This window comes from Canis lupus, chromosome 7 (assembly GCF_003254725.2).
Source record: "Canis lupus dingo isolate Sandy chromosome 7, ASM325472v2, whole genome shotgun sequence".
Taxonomy (NCBI): Eukaryota; Metazoa; Chordata; class Mammalia; order Carnivora; family Canidae; genus Canis; species Canis lupus.
The window spans coordinates 38,236,514-38,260,005 of record NC_064249.1 but is presented as its reverse complement, the minus strand read 5'-3'; the positions used below and the strand labels follow the sequence as shown (position 1 = coordinate 38,260,005).

General features: G+C 44.1%; 1 protein-coding gene and 1 long non-coding RNA gene across 6 annotated transcripts in view; one reads left to right on the top strand and one right to left on the bottom strand.

Moving 5' to 3' along the window:
• Positions 1-13,347, bottom strand: part of LIN9 (lin-9 DREAM MuvB core complex component) — an 80,048-nt gene extending 66,701 nt beyond the window's left edge. The window contains exons 1-5 of one of the 4 annotated variants that reach the window (XM_025430664.3): positions 13,214-13,275; positions 7,737-7,832; positions 6,492-6,524; positions 3,919-4,013; positions 2,292-2,396 (exon numbers count right to left, since the gene is read on the bottom strand). In XM_025430664.3, the coding sequence (XP_025286449.1) occupies positions 2,292-2,396; positions 3,919-3,921 (108 nt within the window). In that variant the 5' untranslated portion in view covers positions 3,922-4,013; positions 6,492-6,524; positions 7,737-7,832; positions 13,214-13,275. Of the gene's footprint in view, positions 1-2,291; positions 2,397-3,918; positions 4,014-6,491; positions 6,525-7,736; positions 7,833-9,630; positions 9,667-13,213 lie in introns of those variants that run through there. The other 3 variants (XM_025430663.3, XM_025430662.3, XM_025430665.3) reach the window with 3 other exon arrangements.
• Positions 9,766-23,145, top strand: LOC112648809 (uncharacterized). 2 transcript variants are annotated; one of them, XR_003129335.3, is made up of 5 exons: positions 9,766-9,888; positions 10,122-10,330; positions 14,201-14,357; positions 21,678-22,488; positions 22,659-23,145. It is a non-coding gene; the product is annotated as an uncharacterized LOC112648809 (long non-coding RNA). The 2 variants fall into 2 exon arrangements; XR_003129334.3 differs by having other exon boundaries at positions 21,678-23,145.
• The last annotated feature ends 347 nt before the right edge of the window (positions 23,146-23,492 follow it).

Below are 23,492 nucleotides of genomic sequence, written 5' to 3'. Positions count from 1 at the left end.
TTTTAAGATGCCAAAAAGGGGTAAATACCCAAAATAAGGGCAGCCCAGGTGACTCAGCGGTTTAGCGCCACCTTCGGCCCAGGGCCTGATCCTGGAGACCCAGGATCGAGTCCCACATCAGGCTCCCTGCATGGAGCCTGCTTCTCCCTCTGCCTGTGTCTGTTCCTCTCTGTGTCTGTCTTTCATGAATAAATAAATAAAATCTTAAAAAAAAAAAACCAAAATATATAAATAACTTATACAAGTCTCTCTCTAAAATAAATAAATTCTTTTCAAAAATTTTTAAAAAGAGGGGGCACCTAGGTGGTACATCGGTTGGGCATCACTGTTGGTTTCAACTTAGGTTGTGATCTCAGGGTCATGAGACTAATCCCCAATTTCGGCTCTGCACTCAGTGTGAAGTCTGCTTAAGACTCTTCGTCTTCCTCTATCCCTCCTCCCACCTCTCTGCACTCTCTAAAATAAATAAACTTGTTTAAAAAACTTTTTTAAATTACAGGGTGCCTGGGTAGCTTACAGACACATGTGCACTGTTGCTAGGAATACAAAGTGGTGCAGCCACTCTGGAGAATAGTATGGAGGTTGCTCAAAAAAAAAAATTTTTAAAAAATAGAACTACCTTATGATTCAATAATCCCACAACTGGGTATTTACCCAAAGATAATAAAAATACTAATTCAGGAATCCCTGGGTGGCTCAGCAGTTTAGCACCGCCTTCAGCCCAGGGTATGATCCTGGACACCCGGGACTGAGTCCCACCGTTGGGCTCCCTGCATGGGGTCTGCTTCTCCCTTTGTGTCTCTGCCTCTCTCTCTCTCTGTTTCTCTCATGAATAAATAAATAAAATCTTAAAAAAAAAAAAAAAAACAATTCAAAAAGATAGGTTCCTATGTTAACTGCAGCATTACATACAATAGACAAAATACGGAAGCAGCCCAAGTGTCCCTCCATAGATGAATGGATAAAGAAGAGGTAGTACACACACACACACACACACACACACACACACACGAAAACTACTCAGCCATAAAAAAGAATGAAATGTTGCCATTTGCAACAACATGGACAGACATATACAGAATATAATGCTAAATGAAGTCAGAGAAAGATAAATACCATATGATTTCACTCATACATGGATTTTAAGAAACAAAACAAAACAACAACAAAAAAGAGACAAAAAAAAACCCAGACTCTTGAATGTAGAGAATTGGTGGTTACCAGAGGGATGATGGGTGGGTGAGCTACATGAACGGAATTAAGAGTACACTTATTGAGCGCCTGAGCCATGCAGTCAGTTAAGAGTCCAACTCTTAAAAAAACAAAAACAAAAACAAAAAAATCCAACTCTTGCTTTTGGCTCAGGTTATGATCTTGGGGTCATGAGATCGAACCCCCCATCGGGCTCTGTGCTCAGCTCAGAGCCAGCTTGACATTCTCTCTCCCTCTGCCCCTCCCCACCCTGCTCTCTTTCTCTATAAATGAATAAATAAATCTTAAAAAAAAGAAAAAAGAGTACACTTATCATGATGAAACTGAGTAATGTATAAATTGCTGAATCATTGTACTGTACACCTGAAACTAATGTAACACTGTGTGTTAATTATACTTCAATTTTTTAAAAAGTTAAAAAAAAAAAAACTAAAGAGAAAAAATTGGGTGCTCAAACTGTTAAGTCTCTGCCTTCGGCTCAGGTCATGATCCCAGGGTCCTGGGATGGAGCCCAGCATCAGGCTCCCTGCTCAGCGGAGAGTCTGTTCCTCCCTCTCCCTGCCATTCCCCCTGCTTGTGCTTGCTCTCTCTCTCTCTCTCAAATAATTAGATGAGATCTTTAAAAAATAACAATAATGAGGAGAGGAAATCAAATAAATTAATCTCTTACTGAAAAAAAGAGTGCCAAAAATGAAAACTATGATGCGATCTTGTGCTATAGTTTCCTCTTTTAGATAAGGAAGTCTTCAACATACTTTCCTCAGCGATAAAGTGTTATTCACCCTCTCATTTCCATGAAAAACTCCAAACTGATTCCCTATTGCCAAATCCATCTCTCCTCTCCATGCTTAAAACTGTGCATTTGTAAGACTGAGAATTGGCTTTCTACTCCTGGAAAAAGTCCATCAATAAAATAATGGCCTTTCTAGGTGACGAACATAGGAGCCGAGTTGGAGCACTGATTTAAGAAAAATAGCTTGTTACTCAACATGTAATAGAACACTAAAACATAAATTTTATTATGCTGAGCAACTGCTCACTTCCTTTCACATGGAACCAAACGCTAATGACACACATACCTGTGGGACCATCGCAACCCTCTGGTTTCTTTTGGGTGACCTTGTATTTATTTGTCTGTCATCTTCATCAGAAAAGAGTCGACTTCGCTTTGAATTTCTGAAAGGCTATGACAGAAATTTGTTGATTTAATAAAAAGACTGAACACTCCCCATTTTTATTCCAAAATACATTTCTCCACTTGGGAGATAGAGCTAAGGCTGGACCATCAGCAGCCTGGAAGGATAAGTATGGGTAATACAAAGTATACCACATTGAATACAAATAATCTTAGATTTACAAAGTAGTACATATGTATGCAATTTGTTTACAATTGAAACATCTAGCTGATGACTAAATGAAACACCTAGCTGACAATTAAAACTGGAACCCTAGGGATCCCTGGGTGGCGCAGCGGTTTGGCGCCTACCTTTGGCCCAGGGCGTGATCCTGGAGACCCAGGATCGAATCCCACATCGGGCTCCCGGTGCATGGAGCCTGCTTCTCCCTCTGCCTGTGTCTCTGCGCCTCTCTCTCTCTCTGTGACTATCATAAATAAATAAAAAAATTTAAAAAAAATAAATAAATAAATAAATAAAATAAAACTGGAACCCTAGTATCCTTAGCAGCCTTGAATGGTGACAAGAGGAAAACAAGTTCTGGAAATTCCAGTTCTCATTATGCTAGTGCTTGGAGTAAAAGCAGCTGGGTGTATTGCATGCTGTGTCTGCTGCATAGGCCCTGAGCTGGACAAAGTTACTAATCACTCTAGAGAGTCAATCTCAATGTATAATAACGCACTATATGCACTGTCAAAATTTGTTAACGAATTTCCATCTGTGAATAAAAGTACAAGGTACCTGTAACAGGTATTTGGTAAGTGAGTATAGACTACACTAGATTGCAGAACTAGAACTAACTTGCTGAAATACCCAAAGGACATCATACACTTAAGGCTCTGTAATATGAACAATTTTACCATCCATTCTAGGTTCAGAGGCCTCATAAAGGCAGAAGAACAATAGAAATAATATCCCAATCATACCAACATCCTGTTTCAAATTCTTCTGCCAGAACTTCAGACAGACTTGCATGCCCAGTCGGAAGGGAGGTAGGTTACAGAGGACTAGCAACATACGAGCAGCATCCAACTGGGTCAAAGCCAGAGGTCCTGACTCTTGAAATTAAACCCACTGAGAGCCTTAATACTCCATAGCCCTGAAAGAAGTCTCTTCTACCCTTCTACCCTACATGTAATTATCCTTGATCTTCATGGGATTTTGTTATCTTACACTTATTTATACATCTTTTTGCAGGGACCAGAATCATGCGAAATTTTTTTATATTCTAAATAAAGTATTATTTGGGGTTGTTAGAGTTTTTTGCCCTGCCTATTTAAAGAATTGCAATTACTTAACAAATGCTTACCGATGACCAGATTATCAAAGGCTACAGACCATTTATCTAAGTTTGATCTCATACGCTACACTCAATGGCACTTAAAGACTCAAACGCAAAAAAACCTCAAACACTTGGGTTTGGGGAGAACCTTGGAAAACTATTACTGTCGTATAAGAACTGTGCACGTGACAATAAATACAAACAATTTAGTTATCATATTCTAAAGAGTAAGAAAAATTAATTCCTTACCATTTCCACAGCAGAGCCCGTATTCCTGCCTTTCCAAACAGGTGTTTTTTGTAAAGAACTGTACTTTTCATTCCATGTGTTAGATAAGCTTCCCTCTGTAATATAAGTAATTACTACTAGTAAGATTTAAGTTTAGGTCAAAGGATTTTATACAATTAACACTGCCTTCTATTAATAGCAATATATATGAAATATTTACCAATATGGAAAAAATACACTAACCACAGTAATTTTGGTTTATTGCAAATGAAAAATCTTTTTTTTTTTTTGGTCAAACTCTACATAATTTGACAAGGCGCTGCATCGTGAAAGTATTACATTCTCATATTAAAGTATGTGTGGGGGACACCTGGGTGGCTTAGTGGCTGAGCAGTGTGTGTGATCCCGGTTTGGGAATCGAGTCCCACATCAGGCTCCCTGTGAGGAGCCCGCTTCTCTGTGTCTCTCTCATGAATGAATGAATGAATGAATGAATGAATGAAGAAAGTGTGTGTGGTTTCCTTCTTTGTATTTTTAGTAATTTCTTTATTCTAATTTGCTAAGAAGCTTAAGTATAATCTGATTGAAAACAGGGCAGTGGAAAAATGGAAAAAAGCTTCTAACCTTGAATTTAGAGTATATTTCTAAATGTTTCCTGCTTTAGTAAGTGAAACCATGGATATACAAAAATAAAATGTGTGGGTGTTTCTGTTTTCCTTGATTCAAAGAAATGTCTTCAGAGTTGTATGCAACCAGAAAAAAATTCCAATCAAGTAATTGATTAGACATATTATGAAAATACAGAACAGTGAGTTTAATTTTTATAAAAAGGATATGTTTATGTAGAGAAAGTCACAGAAAGCCAGGATGAAGACACACAAGATAGTTATTTTCATTTCTTCTAGCTGTTCATCAGCATTTACTAATTTTTTTCTGTAAGAAATATATCACTTATATATTTATTGTTTTGAAAAGAAAAATGGTTTTGATATTGAGAGGAAAAGAATAATGAAATACTTTTTCAGACGTACCTTTTAAGTACAAAAGAAAAGAGATGGACCAGGACTGATCCAGCTAGGCAAATAAATTAGGGTAGTTCTGGAAGGTAGGTGTTCTCAAGCCAGGAATTGATTTGATAAATCACCAGTCCAAAGCACAACATAGTAGCTTTAAAAACTAAAAGTATTAGTGAACTTTTGAGCACAGTTTGCTTCCAGATTTACTTACTCAGTAGAACCCTGCCCAAGCAAAAATTCAAAACAAACCACAGTAAGAAAGTTGGTCTAAAGTACTTCCAGAAAGAAAGAACAAGACCAAGGCATATGTATAACTCTGCTCTCAGATAAAGAAAAATACTATCATTCTTTTATTTCAAGAGACTTGCATCATTACTTAGAAAGCAGAATTTCTAAAAATAATAATAAACTCAAACAAAAATACAGCTGAGCACAGCTGTTCAATAAATGCTTTTACTCTAGTAAGATATCTGCAATGTTTAACAAAAAAGTTCCTGGTGAGGAGCACCTGGGTGGCTCAGTTGGTTGAGTGGCTGCCTTTGGCTCAGGCCATGATCCGAGGATCCTGGGATCGAGCCCTGCATCAGGCTCCCTGCTTCTCCCTCTCCCGTTCCCCCAATTCGTGCTCTCTGGCTCTCTCCATCAAATAAAATAAAAACCTTTAAAGAAATAAAAATAAATAGTTCCTGGGGTTTGGAGCATCTGACTGGCACATGGGAGTGTGTGATTCTTGATAAGAAGTGATAAGTTCGGGGTCCCTGGGTGGCGCAGCGGTTTGGCGCCTGCTTTTGGCCCAGGGCGTGATCCTGGAGAGCGGGGATCGAATCCCACGTCGGGCTTCCGGTGCATGGATCCTGCTTCTCCTTCTGCCTATGTCTCTGCCTCTCTCTCTCTGTGTGTGTGACTATCATAAATAAATAAAAATTAAAAAAAAAAAAAAAAAAAGGAAAGTGATAAGTTCAAGCCCCATATTCAGTGTGGAGATTACTTAAAAATAAAATCTTAAAAAAAAAAAGTTCTTGGGGTGCCTGGCTGGCTCAGTTGGTGTAGTGTGCGACTCTTGATCTCTGGGTCATGAGTTCAAGCCCCACACTGGGCAAGAACTTACTTTAAAAATTTTTAAAAAGAGGGACTCGGTGGCTCAGTTAGTTGGGTGTCTGCCTTTGGCTCAGGTAGTGGTCCCGAGGTTGGGATTGAGTCCCACATTGGGCTCTACACTTGGTGAGGATCCTGTTTCTCCCTCACCCTCTGCCTGCCCTCCTCCCCCTGCTCACACTATCTCTCCCTCTCTCTGTCAAATAAATAAAATCTTTTAAAAAAATAAAAATTTTTAAAAAGAAAAAAGTTTTTTAAATCAGTATTTCTCAGAAAAATAAATTTCTTAATAATTTCCAACAACCAAGGACCAATTCTTCTAAAACAACCCATGAATTTAAAATTATCATCAGTGAAAACCAATACTTAAAAGCTATAATGAATGCTAACTTTGACAGTAAAGAGAAACACTATATCCAAATCAATTTAATGAATTAAATTTCTAGCTTATGCCATACCTACAGAGTCGTGCTATGATCTTACCTTTTAAACTGACAAGGGCCTTTGCTGAAGAGCCTGCAATTAAAACAAATCAATATTATTTCATAATTAATGTGAGAGAAAAAGAACTTGGGCTACAGGGTGAGAGTGACCCATCTGATTTTTTAGTAGTGCTAAGGCTGGAGTGATGGTGGGATGTGCAAATAGAAATAACCAGTGGGCCATTCAAGCTATCAGCCAGAAGTCTGATAAGGTAAGGAAGAGCTGGAGAGATTTGGATCCAGAAATGTTCTGGTGCTGGAGAAGAAGAGACAGGAACTGACATTTACTGAAGCAAAGATCAGAAGCGGTAATAGAGTGGAGAGAAGAGCAAACAAAAATCATCCAGGGGCGCTGTTGTTATCAAGCAACAAGTGCCTCGGAAACTCTAGAATGCAGGTGTGTGCAACCTTTCAAGACCCAAGCTGGAAAAGGGATTTCAGAAGAGCCAAGAGGGGTTAGCATACCAATGGAGGGGTTCACAGGTGAAAACAACCCTTAGTGTACATTAAAATAAGCAGGAAGCTCCTCATGCAAGCAGAATCTGTATTGTTAATAAAGGTGCTTGGGGGTTCTGTTGAAGGTAACCCTCAGGCCCACTCTGAAGACACACTGGGATACAGGGTCTGGTGTGAATAAAGGATGGGATCTATGGGTGAAGGGAAGCAGGAGAAACCACAGGGAAATACATTTTTATGAGACTGGGAGAGTACTAAATTAAGGGATCCCTGGGTGGCGCAGCGGTTTGGCGCCTGCCTTTGGCCCAGGGCGCGATCCTGGAGACCCAGGATCGAATCCCACATCGGGCTCCCTGCATGGAGCCTGCTTCTCCCTCTGCCTATGTCTCTGCCTCTCTCTCTCTGTGTGTGACTATCATGAATAAATAAATAAAATCTTTAAAAAAAAAAAAAAAGTACTAAATTAAAACCTCAGAATTGGATATGGATATTGCAAAGTCCAAGTCATTCGAAAAATAATAAAGGATGATCTCTCTCACTTACATTTGGCATCTTAAAAAAAAAAAACAAACCCCAAAACCTGAACTCCTAGATACAGAGAACAGACTGGTGGTTGCCAGAGGTGGGGGCTGGGGGTGTGGGCAAAATGGGTAAAAGCAGTTGAAAGGTACAAACTTCTGGTTACAAGATAAATCAATCCTGGAGATGTAATGTACAGCACAGCGATCACAGTTAAAAATACTGTATTGTAGACATGAAAGGTGCTAAGAATGATCTTAAAAGTGCTCACCATAAGAAAAAAATTTGTAACCAAGTGTGGTGATGGGTGTTAACTAACCCAGGTGAGGCAATCCTTTCACATATATCAAATCAGTATGTTGTACACCTAAAACGAATACAACATTAAATGTCAATTATAGCTCAACAACATCAAAAAAATTAACAGGAAAAAAAAAAACCCTTTCCATGCTCCAAAATAAAAATTAGTCACAGAATTCTGGATGAGTGAAATCTTCCTCTTTTAACTTAAAAAAAAAAACCTGTTTAGAACGCTTTTTTCTCTTATTATAGTCAAACTATTACATATCATTCCTCATTTTTAAAATTAGGTACTATGACATCCATTTATGTTTGATAGAATGTAATCTAAGATTAGGCTGTACTTAATGTTATTCGAAAGGCTGGTCATTTACCTGCACTGAGAAAAGACAAATTTTTAAATGGCAAGTTAGGATGTGTGTAAATATCTCTAAGAAGCCAATCCATTATGGCATTTCATAAAACATAAAAATAAATAAAGGATGATCCCAGGGGATAAAGTAAGAAAGAAGAATACTAACTAGGGAAAAACAATCAGAGAAGACAGATTAATTCTTCTTGGTGTTTACCAGAAGTAGCATGATTTACAACTCTTACAAATGGACAACACTTTAAAGGAGAAGCAACGAGAATGTACTGCAGTTCGGGCAATGAAATATTTTTATGCCACTCCGATCCCTAAGCTTCAGCTGACTTTCCCTCTGCAGGGCAGTATGAGAAGCCTGTAGAACAGATAAGCCATCAACACCAAAGCCACCCTTGCTCTCACTCTACTCTCTTGCCTAGATATGGAGACCAGGTAATAGGATACCTGAGCGGTCTCCAAACAGCAAGCTGGTTTAATGAGAAGCAGAAGCAGTACTGTTGGGGCAGAGTCTAGCTAAAAAGCCTCACACAGAACAGCACAACTGGGAAGCAGCTACTGGACAGGGCACATATCCATGTAGCTACCAAAAAAAAAACAAAAAAACAAAAAAACAACAACAACAAAAAAAAACATGGTTTGGAGATCCCTGGGTGGCTCAGGACGTGATCCTGGAGTCCCAGGATCAAATCTCACGTCGGGCTTCTGCATGGAGCCTGCTTCTCCTTCTGCCTGTGTCTCTCCCTCTCTCTCTCTGTCTCTGTCTCTCATGAATAAGTAAATAAAATCTTAAAAAAAAGAAACATGGCTAGTTTTAGAAAAAGTAATAGCATCCACTCATCCCTGTGAATATGTAGTGCCATAGGACCCCCCCAGTCCCTGCTCTAGGCACTAGGTATAGGACAGCATACAGAAGAACCAAAGTCCCCACTCTCATGGTGTTTACATTCCAGTGAGGGGAGACAGACAAATACATACATCAAGTGATGTTGAGCACTGGAGGGGGTGGGGGATATAACAGGAATGTGGGCGGGGAGTTGGGAGACAGAAGACTATTTTTCTAAGAAGTGTTCTTGATCAGCTTCTGTGAAAGGTGATATTTGAGCAGAGATCTGCAGGAAGAAGTCCAAGCCCCAAGGATATTCATTCCTGCTCCATGAAGGCAAGACTCTGTCCTGGCGATTCTGACCTACCACTCTCAACCTTTTCTCTGAGAAGCAGTGTAGCCTAAGGGTTAAGAGCACACATTGGAGGTGTGTTTGAATACTGGTTCTTTTTGCTGGGTTACTTAAGCAATTTACTTAACTTCTCTGTGCCGCTGATCATTTGTAAAATGGGGATTAAACAAGTTACATATGTAAAAGTGCTTAGAGAACAATGCACAGAGCATATGACTAATTTTTAGATCATGCGTATTGCTACCATTACTTTGATCAATCAAAACAACAACAAAGTACCCACTGAATGACTGCTACAGCACTATTCTGTGGGCTGGGATTACCTGAAGGCACAGAGAGGAGGCCTCTGCTGAGAGCTTACACTCTAGTGGGGGAGACACACATTATATAAGCCAGTATGTAGTGATAATGATACATAGCAGTTGTCATAAAGGAAACAAATGAGGTGATCTGGGTTGGGGGTGGGGGTTGCTTTACACAAGGTAGTGAGAGAAGGTTTTCTGGGAAGGTTACATCTAAAAAGGACTCATCTTGAGGGAGTAGGAGGCCAAAGCAACGAGTCTGGGCAAAAGAAATAACAGGTTAAAAAAAAAAAAAAAAGCCCCGAGATAGAACATTTAGAACATTCAAGGAACAGGGGGAAAGGGCAGTGTGCTTAGGGACTAGCTAGCAAGGGAAGAGGGTCATGAAAAGGGTCAGAGAAGTGTGCCAGGTGTTACTCATGGAACCAGAAATGCATGAGCCAGGTGTTAGGCATGTAACCATCGTAAAGTTGCCACTGTAACAGCTTTAATAAGATGTAATCTTTGTCAAGGACAGAAAATAATTTTCTAAAGAAGCTGAAATGGGATCTGAAGGATAAGTAGCCGTCAACTGCAAGCGAGGGGAAGGAAGAGCATTCCAGGTAATGAGAACAGCATATGCAAAGGCCTTGAGGAAGAAGGAGGAAGAAGAAAAGGAGGAGGAGGAAGGAGGAGGAGAAAGAAGAAGAAGAAGAAGAAGAAGAAGGAAGAAGAAAGCCTGGTGAGTACAGGGAACGAAAAAGGCCAAATTTAGCCCAAAGGGATGAGAGAAAGAGTGGTACAAAATGAAGCTGGAGAAGTGGGGTGTGGCCAGAGTCCAAAGGCTCTTGTGGCTACGAAAGTGTTCCAAGCAGCAGGATGACATGTACACATTCTGGAAGGACCACTCTGACCGCAGGAAGGCTGCAGGGTAGGGGCGGGGTGTGGGTTAATGGTGACTGGTGCCCAGGAGTGTCACCTGGACTGGGGCAGGAGATGGTGAGAAGTAGGCAGATTGAGACGTGGAGAATCAAAGTCACAAGATGCGAGTATGGGCTTCAGTGTGGGACATGGAAGGGCCAAGCTAGCTTTTAGGTTTCAGGGAACACACAGTGGAGCCATTAAGACAGGACCCCTGGAAATATCTCTGTCCTAGAGGGGTGCAATTATGATGTAGGTCTTTAACCCATGAGGTCTGAGGGGCCACTGAAGCAGCTAAGAGATGTGAAACAGCAAGGGATATGGGTCCGGAAGCTCAGAGGAAAGGTCTGGGCAGAAGGGAGCCTCATACACACAATCCTGCTGGTGAGAGTATGTAGTCAACTGAAATAAGCATTTAATGAGTAAATGTGTATCATATACTTTGTATAGCATCTGGTTCATAGTATGCACTCAAATGATAGCTTATATTATTGATAATGTTATACCGACTATTGGCTAGTTTATTAGCTAGCCTCTTTGACAAAAAAAAAATTGCAAAGAAACATACTATTTCCAGTATCAAACTGAAATCACTTTCCTTCCCTTTCCAAGACTCCGCTCCAGGTTTATTAGGCATGCCTCTCATCCTATCTTCCATTCAGTATAAATCAAGTATTTACATATACCTGATACGTAGCACTGTGTGACCAACAGAGTAAGGCAATTCCTGCTTTCTACAAGTTGTGGTCTAGCCAAACAAGGGCTACACCACACAAACACGATGTACTCCTATATATACCCCAATGCAGCAGAGCTGTCACAAATATAAATGTCAGCTATATAGTCTGAAAGTGTGGCTAGAATTTGAACCCTACTGTGAGTCCCAAGTCTCTACAAAGAACCACAGTTAAGTCCTCAATAAATGTTTAACGATGACAAGCAAATATTTCAAATGACAGTTAAAAGAAAGCCACTTAGGGAGGCCTGGGTGGCTCAGTGGTTGAGTGTATGCCTTTGACTCAGGTCATGGTACCGGGATCAGGATCGATTCCAGCATCAGGCTCCCCACAGTGGGCTTCTCCCTCTGCCTATGTCTGTACCTCTCTCTGTCTCTCATGAATAAATAAATAAAATCTTAAAAAAAAAAAAAAAGGCATTTAAAACATTGGTCATCTCAACAGAATGACCACAGCAATCAAAATGAGAGGTCTAGTGGTTGTGACTTCTCAGGCGTGATAAAACATCTTTATCCTTAAGACAGCAAAGATTTTCAGATGACAAGCGCTTTGTTTAGTAGGTTCACCCTTATTTGGGAGCATCTAAAATCACAACTGTGCTCTCCAAACAAGAAACTATAAAACTCATCCATGGTCTACCGATGTGCCCTGTCCAACGAAGTGGCCATTAGCCACCTGTGACCACTTAAATTTCAATCGATGAAAATAAAACTTAAAATTCTGTTCCTGGGCCAGTCTAGCCACATCTGAGGGTGCCCAGTGGCTACCCTCCTGGACGTTACAAAATAGAGTATTTCCATCAACCAGGAAATTCTACTGGAAGGTAGCTCTGGTCTAGAACAAATTTAAAATACAAACCCTTTTTCACCAGTTTGGTAACTTGAACCTTTAACTTTGTAACACATTAAGGATACAGGACCCCCACAAAGAAGACAGAATGGGCTGTACAGGGCTCTCCTTTTAAAAGGGTCTATTTGCCCGAGGGTCGCACAGTTGGTTGAGCAGTGATTGAGACTTGGGTTTGTTTGTTTCACCCAGAGGCACACACCAACTGAGTAACAGTGTGGGCCAGGACCCTTCTGTAATGAAGTCAAGTACCTGCCTTTTCCCACGCTTCCCGCAACACTGTAAATGACAAGACCCCAGTCCAGTCGTGCAGAAACTAGGGAACTGGTGCTGGCACTTCCTCAACGCGGGGGAGCGCGCGGGTCAGAGGCGGCGGGGGGGGGGGGGGGGCACACAGGGTCAAGGCGGGCAGTGGCAGGGTGGGTGTCAGCAGGGGCGCCGCGCGTGCAGCCGCGCAGAGGCTCCCCCGCCCCCTCCGTGCTCCGAGGGCACCGGAGCACACCAGGAAGTCTGCGGGCCCGCTGCCCCCCGCCCCCCGCCCCCCCCCCGGGAAGGGCCACAGCCACCTGTGGTCCCAGAGGAAGGGGCCGGCCCGGTGACACGGAAACGCTTCCAGGGGTGGACGCCCCGGGGGGGGGTCGCGGGGAGGGCAACGGGGACCCCGAGCTCCTGCAGAGGCAGGCGCCGCGCCTGGACGCGACCCCGGGCCGGCCGCCCCTCCCCAGCTCCCGCCCCGCGCGGCCCCGGCGGGACGGCTTACATAACCCCCCGGGCGTCCCTGGGCGCCGGGCGAGCGGGGCAGGCGGCGCGGACGGCCCCCGCGGCCCCGCGGCCGCTCCTCCCCCACCCGGCCGCGGCCCCCGCCTCCGCCGCGCGCGCGGGGCCCCCGGGCTCCCGGTTTCCGGCCCCGGCGCTCACACCACCCCAGAAAGCGGCTCACACAGGCACCATAACAAAGGCGGCGACGCGGCGGCAACCCCAGGGTGGGAGCGCCGGGGGAGCGCGGGGCGCTGGCAGCCGGCCCGCTCGCCCGGCGGAGGGCACGGCCGCCCACCCCGGCCGGCGCGGCCCGGGGGCGGGCGGCCGGCGGGAGGCGAGGGGCGCTTTGAGGCGCTACTCACTCTCGTCAGGCAACTGGTCGAGCTCCGCCATCTTGAACGAGCCGCGCCGCTTTTTCAAAGGCTGCCCGCCGCGGTGCATTGTGGGGCGGAGACTGTCTTTGCGAGGGAGGTTCGAATGCGGAGCTCGCTGCCCGCGGCGCTGCCGCTCCCGCTCCCGCTCCCGCTCCCGCCGCGGCCCGCCCGGGCGGGTCGGCTCCGCCCGCGGCCGCCGGGGAGGGGTCCGGCCGAGCGGGCCCGGCGCCGCGCCCCCCCCCGCCCCGCGGTCCCCGGGCCCGGCCCCCCGCCCCGGCCGGCCGCGGGCGGGAGCGGGAGGGGGAGGAGGAGGGGGAGGGTGGCGGAGGAGGCCGCGCCGCCAGGCCGGGCGCGGGGCGCGGGGCGCGGGTGCCGGAGGCCCGCACGGAGCCCGCCCCGGGTCCGCCCCGCGGGGCTGCGGCTGCGGGCGGGGAGGCGCGGCGGGCGGGCGGCATCTGTGGGCCTGCGGGAGGGCCCCGGCCCGGTCACCGGCCCGGGCAGCTGCCCTGCTGGCGGCAGGACTCCGCGGCGGCAGCTCCGGGAACCAAGGGGGTCTGCGGCAAGGCGGGGGGGCGGGGGGGGGGGCAGTGAGGCAACGACGGTACAGCACAGGTGAGTGCCTGGAGCTGGGGTGCAGACGGGGCGGGCCGCTGAGGCCAGTCGGCACCCAGACTTGCTGAGAGCGCCGGAGCAGGGGGAGCCGGGCCCTGGAGAGAGCATCGCTGCTGCAAAACAGAAACGCGGGCGGCGGGTTGCGGCGCGGTGAGATCAGAGCAGAGGCCGCCCAGCCCCTGTCGGTGGTGGCGGGGAAGCTGCTGCGAGCCGGCAGGCAAGGGAGGACAGACCTGTCTGCACCTGGCGCTAGGGCCCGGGTGCGGCTCTGGCTACCAGTTGTATAATCTATATTGCAAGTTTGTTTCCTCCTCCTCTCTTCTTCTTCTTCTTCTTTTTTTTTTTTTTTAAACATTTATTTAGGGAGAGAGCACTACCGCGAGGCTCTGGAGGGGCAGGCGGAGAGAATCTCAGACTCGTCGCTGAGCCTGGGAGGCTGATTGCAGGGCTCCATCTCACCACCTGAGCTGAACCCAAGCGTTGGGCCTTAACCAGCTGGGCCACCCCAGGCGCTCCGCAGGTTTGTTTCTTAAATCTCTGTGCCTCTTCTCCTGTGCAAAGTGCAGATGATCACAGAGCGTTTTAAGGATTCAGCGAGTTGGTAGAGAGGTACAGGCCTGATTATAGTTTCTCGCCCGATGTGGCTCAGATGTTTGCTATTGCTAGCACCACTTTGCAGTCGGGAGTGTCACCGGTGCTGCCAGCTTCTGCCTTAGACACTGGGTGCTGCTGGGGTGTGGTGAAGAAAATTCAGTTTTACAAAATAACGCTGACTTCGCTAATTGAACGCCTCCCTGCCTTCTAAACACATTCTGATTTACATTCTAAGAAGCTGCAAACCAGGAGTCCCTGTTGTCAGCAGGTGGGAGTAAGTCCTACCCATTTGGGGATGAGTTCAAGAAAAGGTCAGCTCTGAGAATGGAAAAAATAGAGGACTGGAGTAAGTCAACTTTGGCAGAGTAACCCATGGTCAATGTATCATTAGACTAAGGCGATAAAACTTAATGCAGATTTCACATGTAACAGCAGGCCAGCTGTTAAGTAATTTTAGGCCCTTCTTCTGATAATCTGCATTTTATTTTTTCTTGTTTTCTTAAACTTTTTTTTAAAATTCCAGTATTGTTAGCATACAGTGTAATATTAATTCCAGTTGTATGACTCAGTGATTCAGCACTTCCGTACATCACCTGCTGCTCGTCTGGACAGGTGCACCCCTTAATCCCCATCACCTGTTTCCCCCATACTCCCACCTACCTCCCTCAGTGATCATCTTCTGTATAAAGAGTCTGTTTCTTGGTTTGTCTTTTTTCTTTAAAGATTTATTTATTTATTCATGAGAGACAGACACAGAGAGAGAGGCAGAGACATAGGCAGAAGGAGAAGCAGGCTCCTCACAGGGAGCCTGATGCGGGACTTGATCCCTGATCCCGGGATCACAGTCTGAGCTGAAGGCAGACACTCAACCGCTGACCACCCAGGCATCCTAATGTCTTTTTCTTTTTTTCCTCTGTTTCCTTGTTTCTTAAATTCCACATGTGCGTGAAATCGTATGGCACTTGTCTTTCTCTGATCTACTTCACTTAGCATAATGCTCTCTAGGTCTATTCATGTTGTTGCAAACAACATGAAAAATTTCATTCTTTTTTTATGGCTGAGTAATATTCCATTATGTATATATACCACATCTTTATCCATTTGTCCATCAGTGGGCACTTGGGCGGCTTCCATATTGTAGATAATGCTGTTGTAAACACAGGGATGCTTGTTTCCCTTTGAGTTAATGTTCTTATGCTCTTTGGGGTAAATATCCAGGAATGTGATTACTGGATCATAAACTAGTTCTATTTTAACTTTTTTTTTCTATTTTAACTTTTTGAGGAACCTCCATACTGCTTTCCACAATAACGACACCAGTTTGCATTCTCACCAACAGAGCAGGAAAGTTCCTTTCTCTCCACATCCTCACCAACACCTGTTGTGCTTGTGTTGTTGATTTTAGCCATTCTGACAGCTGTGAGGTGGTATCTCATTGCAGTTTTGTTTTTTAAAGATTTTATTTATTTTTTCATGAGAGACATAGAGAGAGAAGCAGGCTCCATACAGGGAGCCTGATGTGGGATTTGATCCCGGGACCCCAGGATCACACTCTGGGCCAAAGGCAGACGTAAACTGCTGAGTCACCAAGACATCCCTGTTTTTTTAAAAAGATTTATTTATTTATTTATCCATGAGAAACACACAGAGAGGCAGAGACATAGGCAGAGAGAGGAGTAGGCTCCATGTAGGGAGCCTGATGTGGGACTCGATCCTGGATCCCCAGGATCATGCCCTGGGCCGAAGGCAGACACTAACCTGCTGAGCCACTCAGGCATCCCTCTCTCCCTCTCATTGTAGTTCTGATTTGTATTTCCCTGATGCCAAGTGATGTTGAGCATCTTTTTGTGTGTCTGTTGGTCATCTGTATGTCTTCTTTTTTCTTTTTTAACTGGTTTTATTTTTATTTATTTTTATATTTTAAAGATTTTATTTATTTATTCATGAGAGACACAGAGAGAGAGGCAAAGACACAGGCAGAGAGAGAAGCAGGCTCCATGCAGGGAGCCTGACATGGGACTCCATCCCAGCTCTCCAGAATCATGCCCTGGGCTGAAGGCGGTGCTAAACCGCTGAGCTGCCCCATCTGTATGTCTTCTTTGGAGAAATGTCTGTTCATGTCTTCTGCCCATTTTTAGTTGGATTATTTGTTTTTATGGCGTTGAATTGTATAGTTCTTTATATATTTTGCATACTAACCCTTTATTGGATATTTCATGTGCAAATATCTTCTCTCATTCTCTAGGTTGCCTTTTGTTTTTGTTGAGTGTTTCCTTTACAGAAGCTTTAAAAAAAAAAATTATTCACGAGAGACACAGAGAGGCAGAGACATAGGCAGAGGGAAAAGCAGGCCCTGTGCAGGGAGCCTGATGTGGGACTCGATCTCGGGACTTGATCCCAGAATTCCGGGATCACGCCCCGAGCCAAAGGTAGACGCTCAACCTCTGAGCCACCCTAGCTCCCTTACAGAAGCTTTTTATTTTAATGTCCCAATACTTGATATTGCTTTTATTTCTCGTGCCTCAGGAGACATATCTAGAAAAACATTGCTATGGCTGATGTTGGAGAGATTATTCTCTGTGTTCTTATCTAGGAGTTTTATGGTTTCAGGTCTCACATTTAGGCCTTTGATCCATTTTGAGTAAATTTTTCTGTATGGTGTGAGAAAGTTGTCCAAATTCATTCTTTTGCACATGGCTGTCCAGTTTTCCCAGCATCATTTACTATAAAAAGACTATCTTTTCCCCATTGGATATTCTTTCCTGCCTTGTCAAAGATTAGTTGATCATATAATTGTGGGTTTATTTCTGGGTTTTCTGTTCTGTTAATCTATGTGTCTATTTTTGGGCCAGTACCATACTGTCTTGATCACTGCAGCTTTGTAATAAAATTTGAAGTCTAAAATTTTGATGTCTCCACCTTGGCTTTTCCAAGATTGTTTTGGCTATTCGGTGTCTTTTGTGGTTCCATGTAAATTTTAGGATTGTTCTAGTTCTGTGAAGAGTGCTGTTGGTATTTTGATAGGGATTGCATTGAATGTGTAAATTGTTTGAGGTAGTAGAGACATTTGAACAATATTTGTTCTTGGGATGCCTGGGTAGCTCAGTGGTTGAATGTCTGCCTTTGGATCAGGGTGTGATCCTGGGGTCTGGGATCGAGTCCCACATCGGGCTCCTTGCAGTGCGCCTGCTTCTCCTTCTGCCTGTGTCTCTGCCTCTCTCTCTCTCATGAATAAATAAATAAAATCTTTAAAAATAAAAACAATATTTGTTCTTCCAATCCATGAGCATGGACTGTCTTTGCATTTCGCCTTCAGTTGCTTTAATCAGTGTTCTATACTTTTCAGAGCACAGGTCTTTCACCTCTTGGGTTAGGTTTTGGTGCATTTTTAAATGGGATTGTTTTCTTTTTCTTTGTGCTGCTTCTTCATGCACAGAAATGCAACAGATTTATGCACATTGATTTTATATCCTGTGATTCCACTGAATTCATTTATCAGTTGAAGCAGTTTTTTGGTGGAGTCTTTCAGGTTTTCTATAGATAGTTGGTAATCTGCATGTTAAGCAAAAACCCTAAATGAGTCTTCTTATACTCTGAAGCCTGAAGCTGTGTCCCAGCCCCATATCCTACCACATGTTAACTGTGGGACTACAAGCAAGGCACTAAGCTACTATTTTCAGTGAGGTTCTTTGTTGGATATTTATGAGAAAGAGTTTAAGTCATTGGCTTACTCGATTCTCCCAATAGCTTGGAACCTTGTTCAAGGACAACATCCAGCAGGTGAAAGAATCAGGAACCTGGCCCACTCTCCCTGCCTCAGCCTCTCCCCCTGTGGTGTGACAATAACACATCCATTACAAGGCTGTTAAATTGTGTATTCCAATTTAAAATGACATAAGAGGGGTGCCTGGGTGGCTCAGTTGGTTGAGCGTCTGACTCGATTTTGGTTCAGGTCATGGTCCTGGATCCACGACCCAGCCCCATGTTGAGCTCTGTGCTGAACATGGAGCCTGCTTGAGATTCCTCCCCTTGACTCTTATGCTCTCTTAAAAAAAAAAAAAAAAAAGGAAAGTTCTCAGATATGCTTTGAAGACATTATGCCGAATAAGATAAGCCAGTCGCAAACAGACAGATACGGTAAGGATCTCGCTTACATGAAGTACCCAGAGCAGTTACCTTTGTAGAGCCAAAAAACAGAACTGTGGTTGCCGGGGGTAGTCATTGTGTAGGGGGTACTGAATTTCAGTTTGGAATGAAATGGAGATGGATAGCCATGGTTGCAGAGCGATGGGACTGTACACTATACCCCCAAACTATACACTTAAAAGTTAAAATGGTACCCAGCCAGCTCTTTCAGTGGAACGTGCAACTCTTGGTCTCGGGGGTTGTATGTTCAAGCCCCACGCTCAGAGTGGAGATGACTTAAAATCTTTTTTAAAAAAGGTTAAAATGGGGCAGCCCAGGTGGCTCAGTGGTTTAGCACCGCCTTCAGCCCAGGGTGTGATCCTGGAGACCTGGGATCGAGTCCCATGTCAGGTTCCCTGCATGGAGCCTGCTTCTCCCTCTGCCTGTGTCTCTGCCTCTTTCTCTCTCTATCTCTCATGAATAAATAAATAAAATCTTTAAAAAAAAATGGTTAAAATGGGATGCCTGGGTGGCTCACCAGTTGAGCATCTGCCTTCAGCTCAGGGCATAATCCCGGGATCTGGGATCAAGTCCTGCATTGGGCTCCCTGTGAGGAGCCTGCTTCTCTCTCTGCCAGTGTCTCTGCCTCTTTCTCTGCGTCTCTCATGAATAAATAAAAGCTTTAAAAAAAATAAATTAAAAATAAAAATGGTTAAAATGGAGAATTATATATTATGTATATTTAACAACAGTAAAAAAAGTCCATGTTGCACAAACAGTACACACAGTATGATTCCATTTACACATATACATGCGTGAACTAAAATCCAGAACAAAACATACGCAGCAGTGGCTGTCCCTGGGTAGTGGGATTACTTTTTTTTTTTTTTTGAGATTTTATTTACTTATTCATGAGAGAGAGAGAGAGAGAGGCAGACACAGGCAGAGGGAGAAGCAGGATCCATGTAGGGAGCCCGACGTGGGACTTGATCCAGGACTCCAGGATCACACCCCCAGCTGAAGGCAGATGCTTAACCGCTGAGCCACCCAGGCGTCCCAGGGGTAGTGGGATTATGTGTGATTTTTATTTTCTTTGTAGCTGCATTTATCACTTTTCTATAGTAAATTTTTTTTAAATTAGAGTGAGAGTACGGGGGAGAGGGGCTGAAGAAGGAAAGAGGACCTCAGGCAGACTCAGTGCCCAACACAGAGCCAGACCCAGGGCTCAATCTCAGGACCCTAAGATCACAACCTTAGCCGAAACCAAAAGTCAGACGTTTAATTGACTGTACCACCCAGGTGCAGTCAATTAAAGTTTTTATTTTATAATAAAAGCAGCCACTTTTTAAAAAGCTACATCCATATAACAGAATATTCTTTTTTAAGAAGATTTATTTATTTATGATAGAGAGAGAAAGGCAGAGACACACAAGGAGGGAGAAGCAGGCTCCATGCCGGGAACCCGACGCGGGACTTGATCCTGGGACTCCAGGATCGCGCCCTGGGCAAAAGGCAGGCACTAAACTGCTGAGCCACCCAGAGATCCCCTATAACAGAATATTCTTCAGAAGTGAAGTACTACAACATAGATGAACCTTAAAAGCATCCTAAGTGAAAGCAGCCAGTCACAGAAGACCACATATCGTATGATTCCATTTATAAGAAATGTCCAGAATAAGCAAATAGAGACAGAAAGTAGGTCATCAGTTGACTGGGGGCTGGGGTGTGGCAGGATATCAGATTGCTAAAGGTACAAGGTTTCTTTTGGCAGTGATGAAAATGTTCTAAAATCGTTTGATTGGGCAGCCCCGGTGGCTCAGCAGTTTAGCGCTGCCTTCAGCTCAGGGCGTGATCATGGAGACCTGGGATCGAGTCCCACCTCAGGCTCCCTGCATGGAGCCTGCTTCTCCCTCTGCCTGTGTCTCTGCCTCTCTCTCTCTCTCTCTCTCTCTCTCTCTCTGCCTGTCATGAATAAATAAATAAAATCTTTTAAAAAATCGACTGATTGGCTATAGTGATGTTTGTACAACTCTACTAAAAACCATTGAATTGTACATTTTAAATAGGTGACACATTTGGTATATGAATTATATCCCAATAAAGCTCTTAGAAGAACCATATTTTCAGACTTTTTGGGTTTTGTCTCCATCAAAAACCCTTGGGAGTCACTTTTTACAGAATGCTTTTCTAAGCCACTTAATGAAAATGCAAAATCAAAGACACTCTTCTGGGCAATTTTCAATGATAGCTGCAAACCAAAGACCAAAGAAAAGACATAACAGTATCCAAATGTCCTTTCCACTGTCTTTTCGCCAAGCGTGCTACTTACTATTTTGCAAACTACACAGGAAAGAGAAGCGACTTCTCCCACTGGAACCAAGTGACTGCAGGTAGACGCAAATTGAATTCTTGACAGATCCTGTTTCTTTAGAATGACCCTTAGGAGGGTCATCAAATACCTGTTTCTCCTGAGACCCAAGTAAAGTATCATTTGGTTCAAACAAAATGAAACAAAGCAGAAAGCATCATTAGACTTATTTCCTGGGGCTCTAATGAGAAGTAAACAGGGACACTAAGATAAAACACAAGACTCACATCCCAGCATGTAAAACCAGCTCCCTGCCCCCCCTCGTCACCTACCTTTTTTGCTGATTTGTACCCAAAACGAACTAAATGTCTGTTGTATTTCTGAGGCACTACTTCTAAAGACTTGGCTCAGCAAAATTGGTGTACCCTAGGTGATTTCTGGAGGCCTCTGTTTTTCAGCCTGTGAAATGGGGCCAGAACTAAGAACACCACTTCCTTGAAGGAATAATAGCAACCTCTTTCACCAGATATCTTGTGTAACAAACTATGAAAAAGTTATGACAGGTTATCCCATGGGAGGGAAAGTAGAAAGACCTATAGCACACATACACATGAAAAATCATCGTCCAGAATTCCTACCTGAATTGGGGGACACTGATGAGGGAGCACAGGAGACCAAGGCTGCACAAGGAGGAGCGCCTTGTCATCAGAGCTTCCCAAACCAGAGGGTTGGACAGCTCCATAGAGTGGCTTTTGGATTCTTTTTTGTTGTTGTTGTTAAAGATTTATTTATTCATTCATTTATTTATGATAGACACACAGAGAGAGAGAGGCAGAGGGAGAAGCAGGCTCCATGCAGGGAACCCGACGTGGGACTCGATCCCGGGACTCCAGGATCGCGCCCTGGACCAAAGGCAGGCACCAGACCGCTGAACCACCCAGGATCCCTGGCTTTTGGATTCTAATCTAGGAAAGCTATCCCTTCGGGACACATATGTGTCCACAGGATAAGGAAACACAGGATAATAAAACACTTTTATTCCATGAATAAAACAAAAAAGACAACTCAAGTAAATACTTTGTTTTCATTGGGATTAGCTTTTTCAAAATGTGTCAGAACTCTGCTTTTGGATAATCATATTCATTTCTGAGTAAATACTGACTGTATCCATCACTCACTGTACCCCAGGTAGATGCAGGTAAGCCGACAGTCCTCAGTTTATTGATACAGTAAAATGAGGATCTTCCCTCTGGGTTTTTTTAATTCACAGCTGAGGCCTTTTAGTAGATATTTCTAGTAGAGTTAAGTAAAATCATGTAATACATTTAAGTATTCAATTATGGGAAGCCCGCTGACTCCATGCAGGCTCTGGCTCCAGCTCCAGCTCCAGCCCCGGGGTCCTCCAGCTAACCTCCCCACCCAGCCCTTCCAGCAGAACAGCCAGATTTCTGAGCACAACAGAAGCTACCAGGAAGCTGGAACTGGCCCAATATCACTTCTGCCACATTCTATTTGTTAAAGCAAGCCATGGGTCTGCTGAGATGCCAAGTGAGGGGAGTACATACTAGGAGGCATAGTTCCTGGGGGCCATCAGCTTAACCAACTATCACAGTGCCTTGGACAAGTAAGTGACTTTACCTCTTTAGGCCTTATCTCCTTGTGTTGAATGATGATTATAATGTAACCTACTTGATTAGATTGTAATGCAAATGGAGTGAAACAGCCAATTCAGAACAAAGCTGGAAAATGGTCTTAAAATGATCTCCTTCATCTTTATTTTTTATTTTTTTAAAGATGTATTTATTTGAGAGAGATCATGAGCAAGAGAGGAAGAGAATCTCAAGCTGGCTCCAAGGGGAGCTGTGCTCCACTCAAGCTGAGTGTGGAGCACAATGTGGAGCTTGATTTCGGGTACTTGAGATCATGACAAGCCAAAATCAAGAGTCAGATGAGATGCCTGGGTGGCTCAGTGGTTGAGTGTCTGCCTTTGGCACAGGGCTTGATCCTGGGGTCCTGGGATTGAGTCCCACATCAGACTCTGCTCAGTGGTGAGTCTGCTTCTCTCTCTCTGCTCCTTACCCCATTCATGCTCTGTCTCTCACTTACTTTCCCTCTGTCTCTCAAATAAATAAAAATCTGTGAAGAAAAAATATGTATAAACTACTGACATTGAAAAGAGTGGCACAAGGATTTCCTTAGTTGCTCCCAGCTTCATATGTTTTTCTGTTTGAATGGAATACTTTACTTTTTTCAAATTAAAAACAAGTAGTCATACATCAAATGTAACTGTGTCAATAGTGTACTTGTCTCTGAATCATAGTAATAGAAATTATTTGGCCTGTCACAACTGCCAGGGATCCACGATTGCAAATTCATCACCCTGATGTCATTGAGTCTGTGCCCATTTTCTCTGCCCGAGTAAATCTTTTGTATGTTTCAAGACCCAGCTCCTATGTTTCGTGGTCCCTTCTAGAATCATTCCAGCAAGTCTGCCAATTTCCCCTTCTCTGCATCCCAAAGACATAATAGCCTTGATCCAACAATTTGCTCCTTGATCATATATTGTCCCTGGTTGACTCAACTAATATTTATTGCATGCATCTTATGTGCAGGATGGAGTGCTCTCCA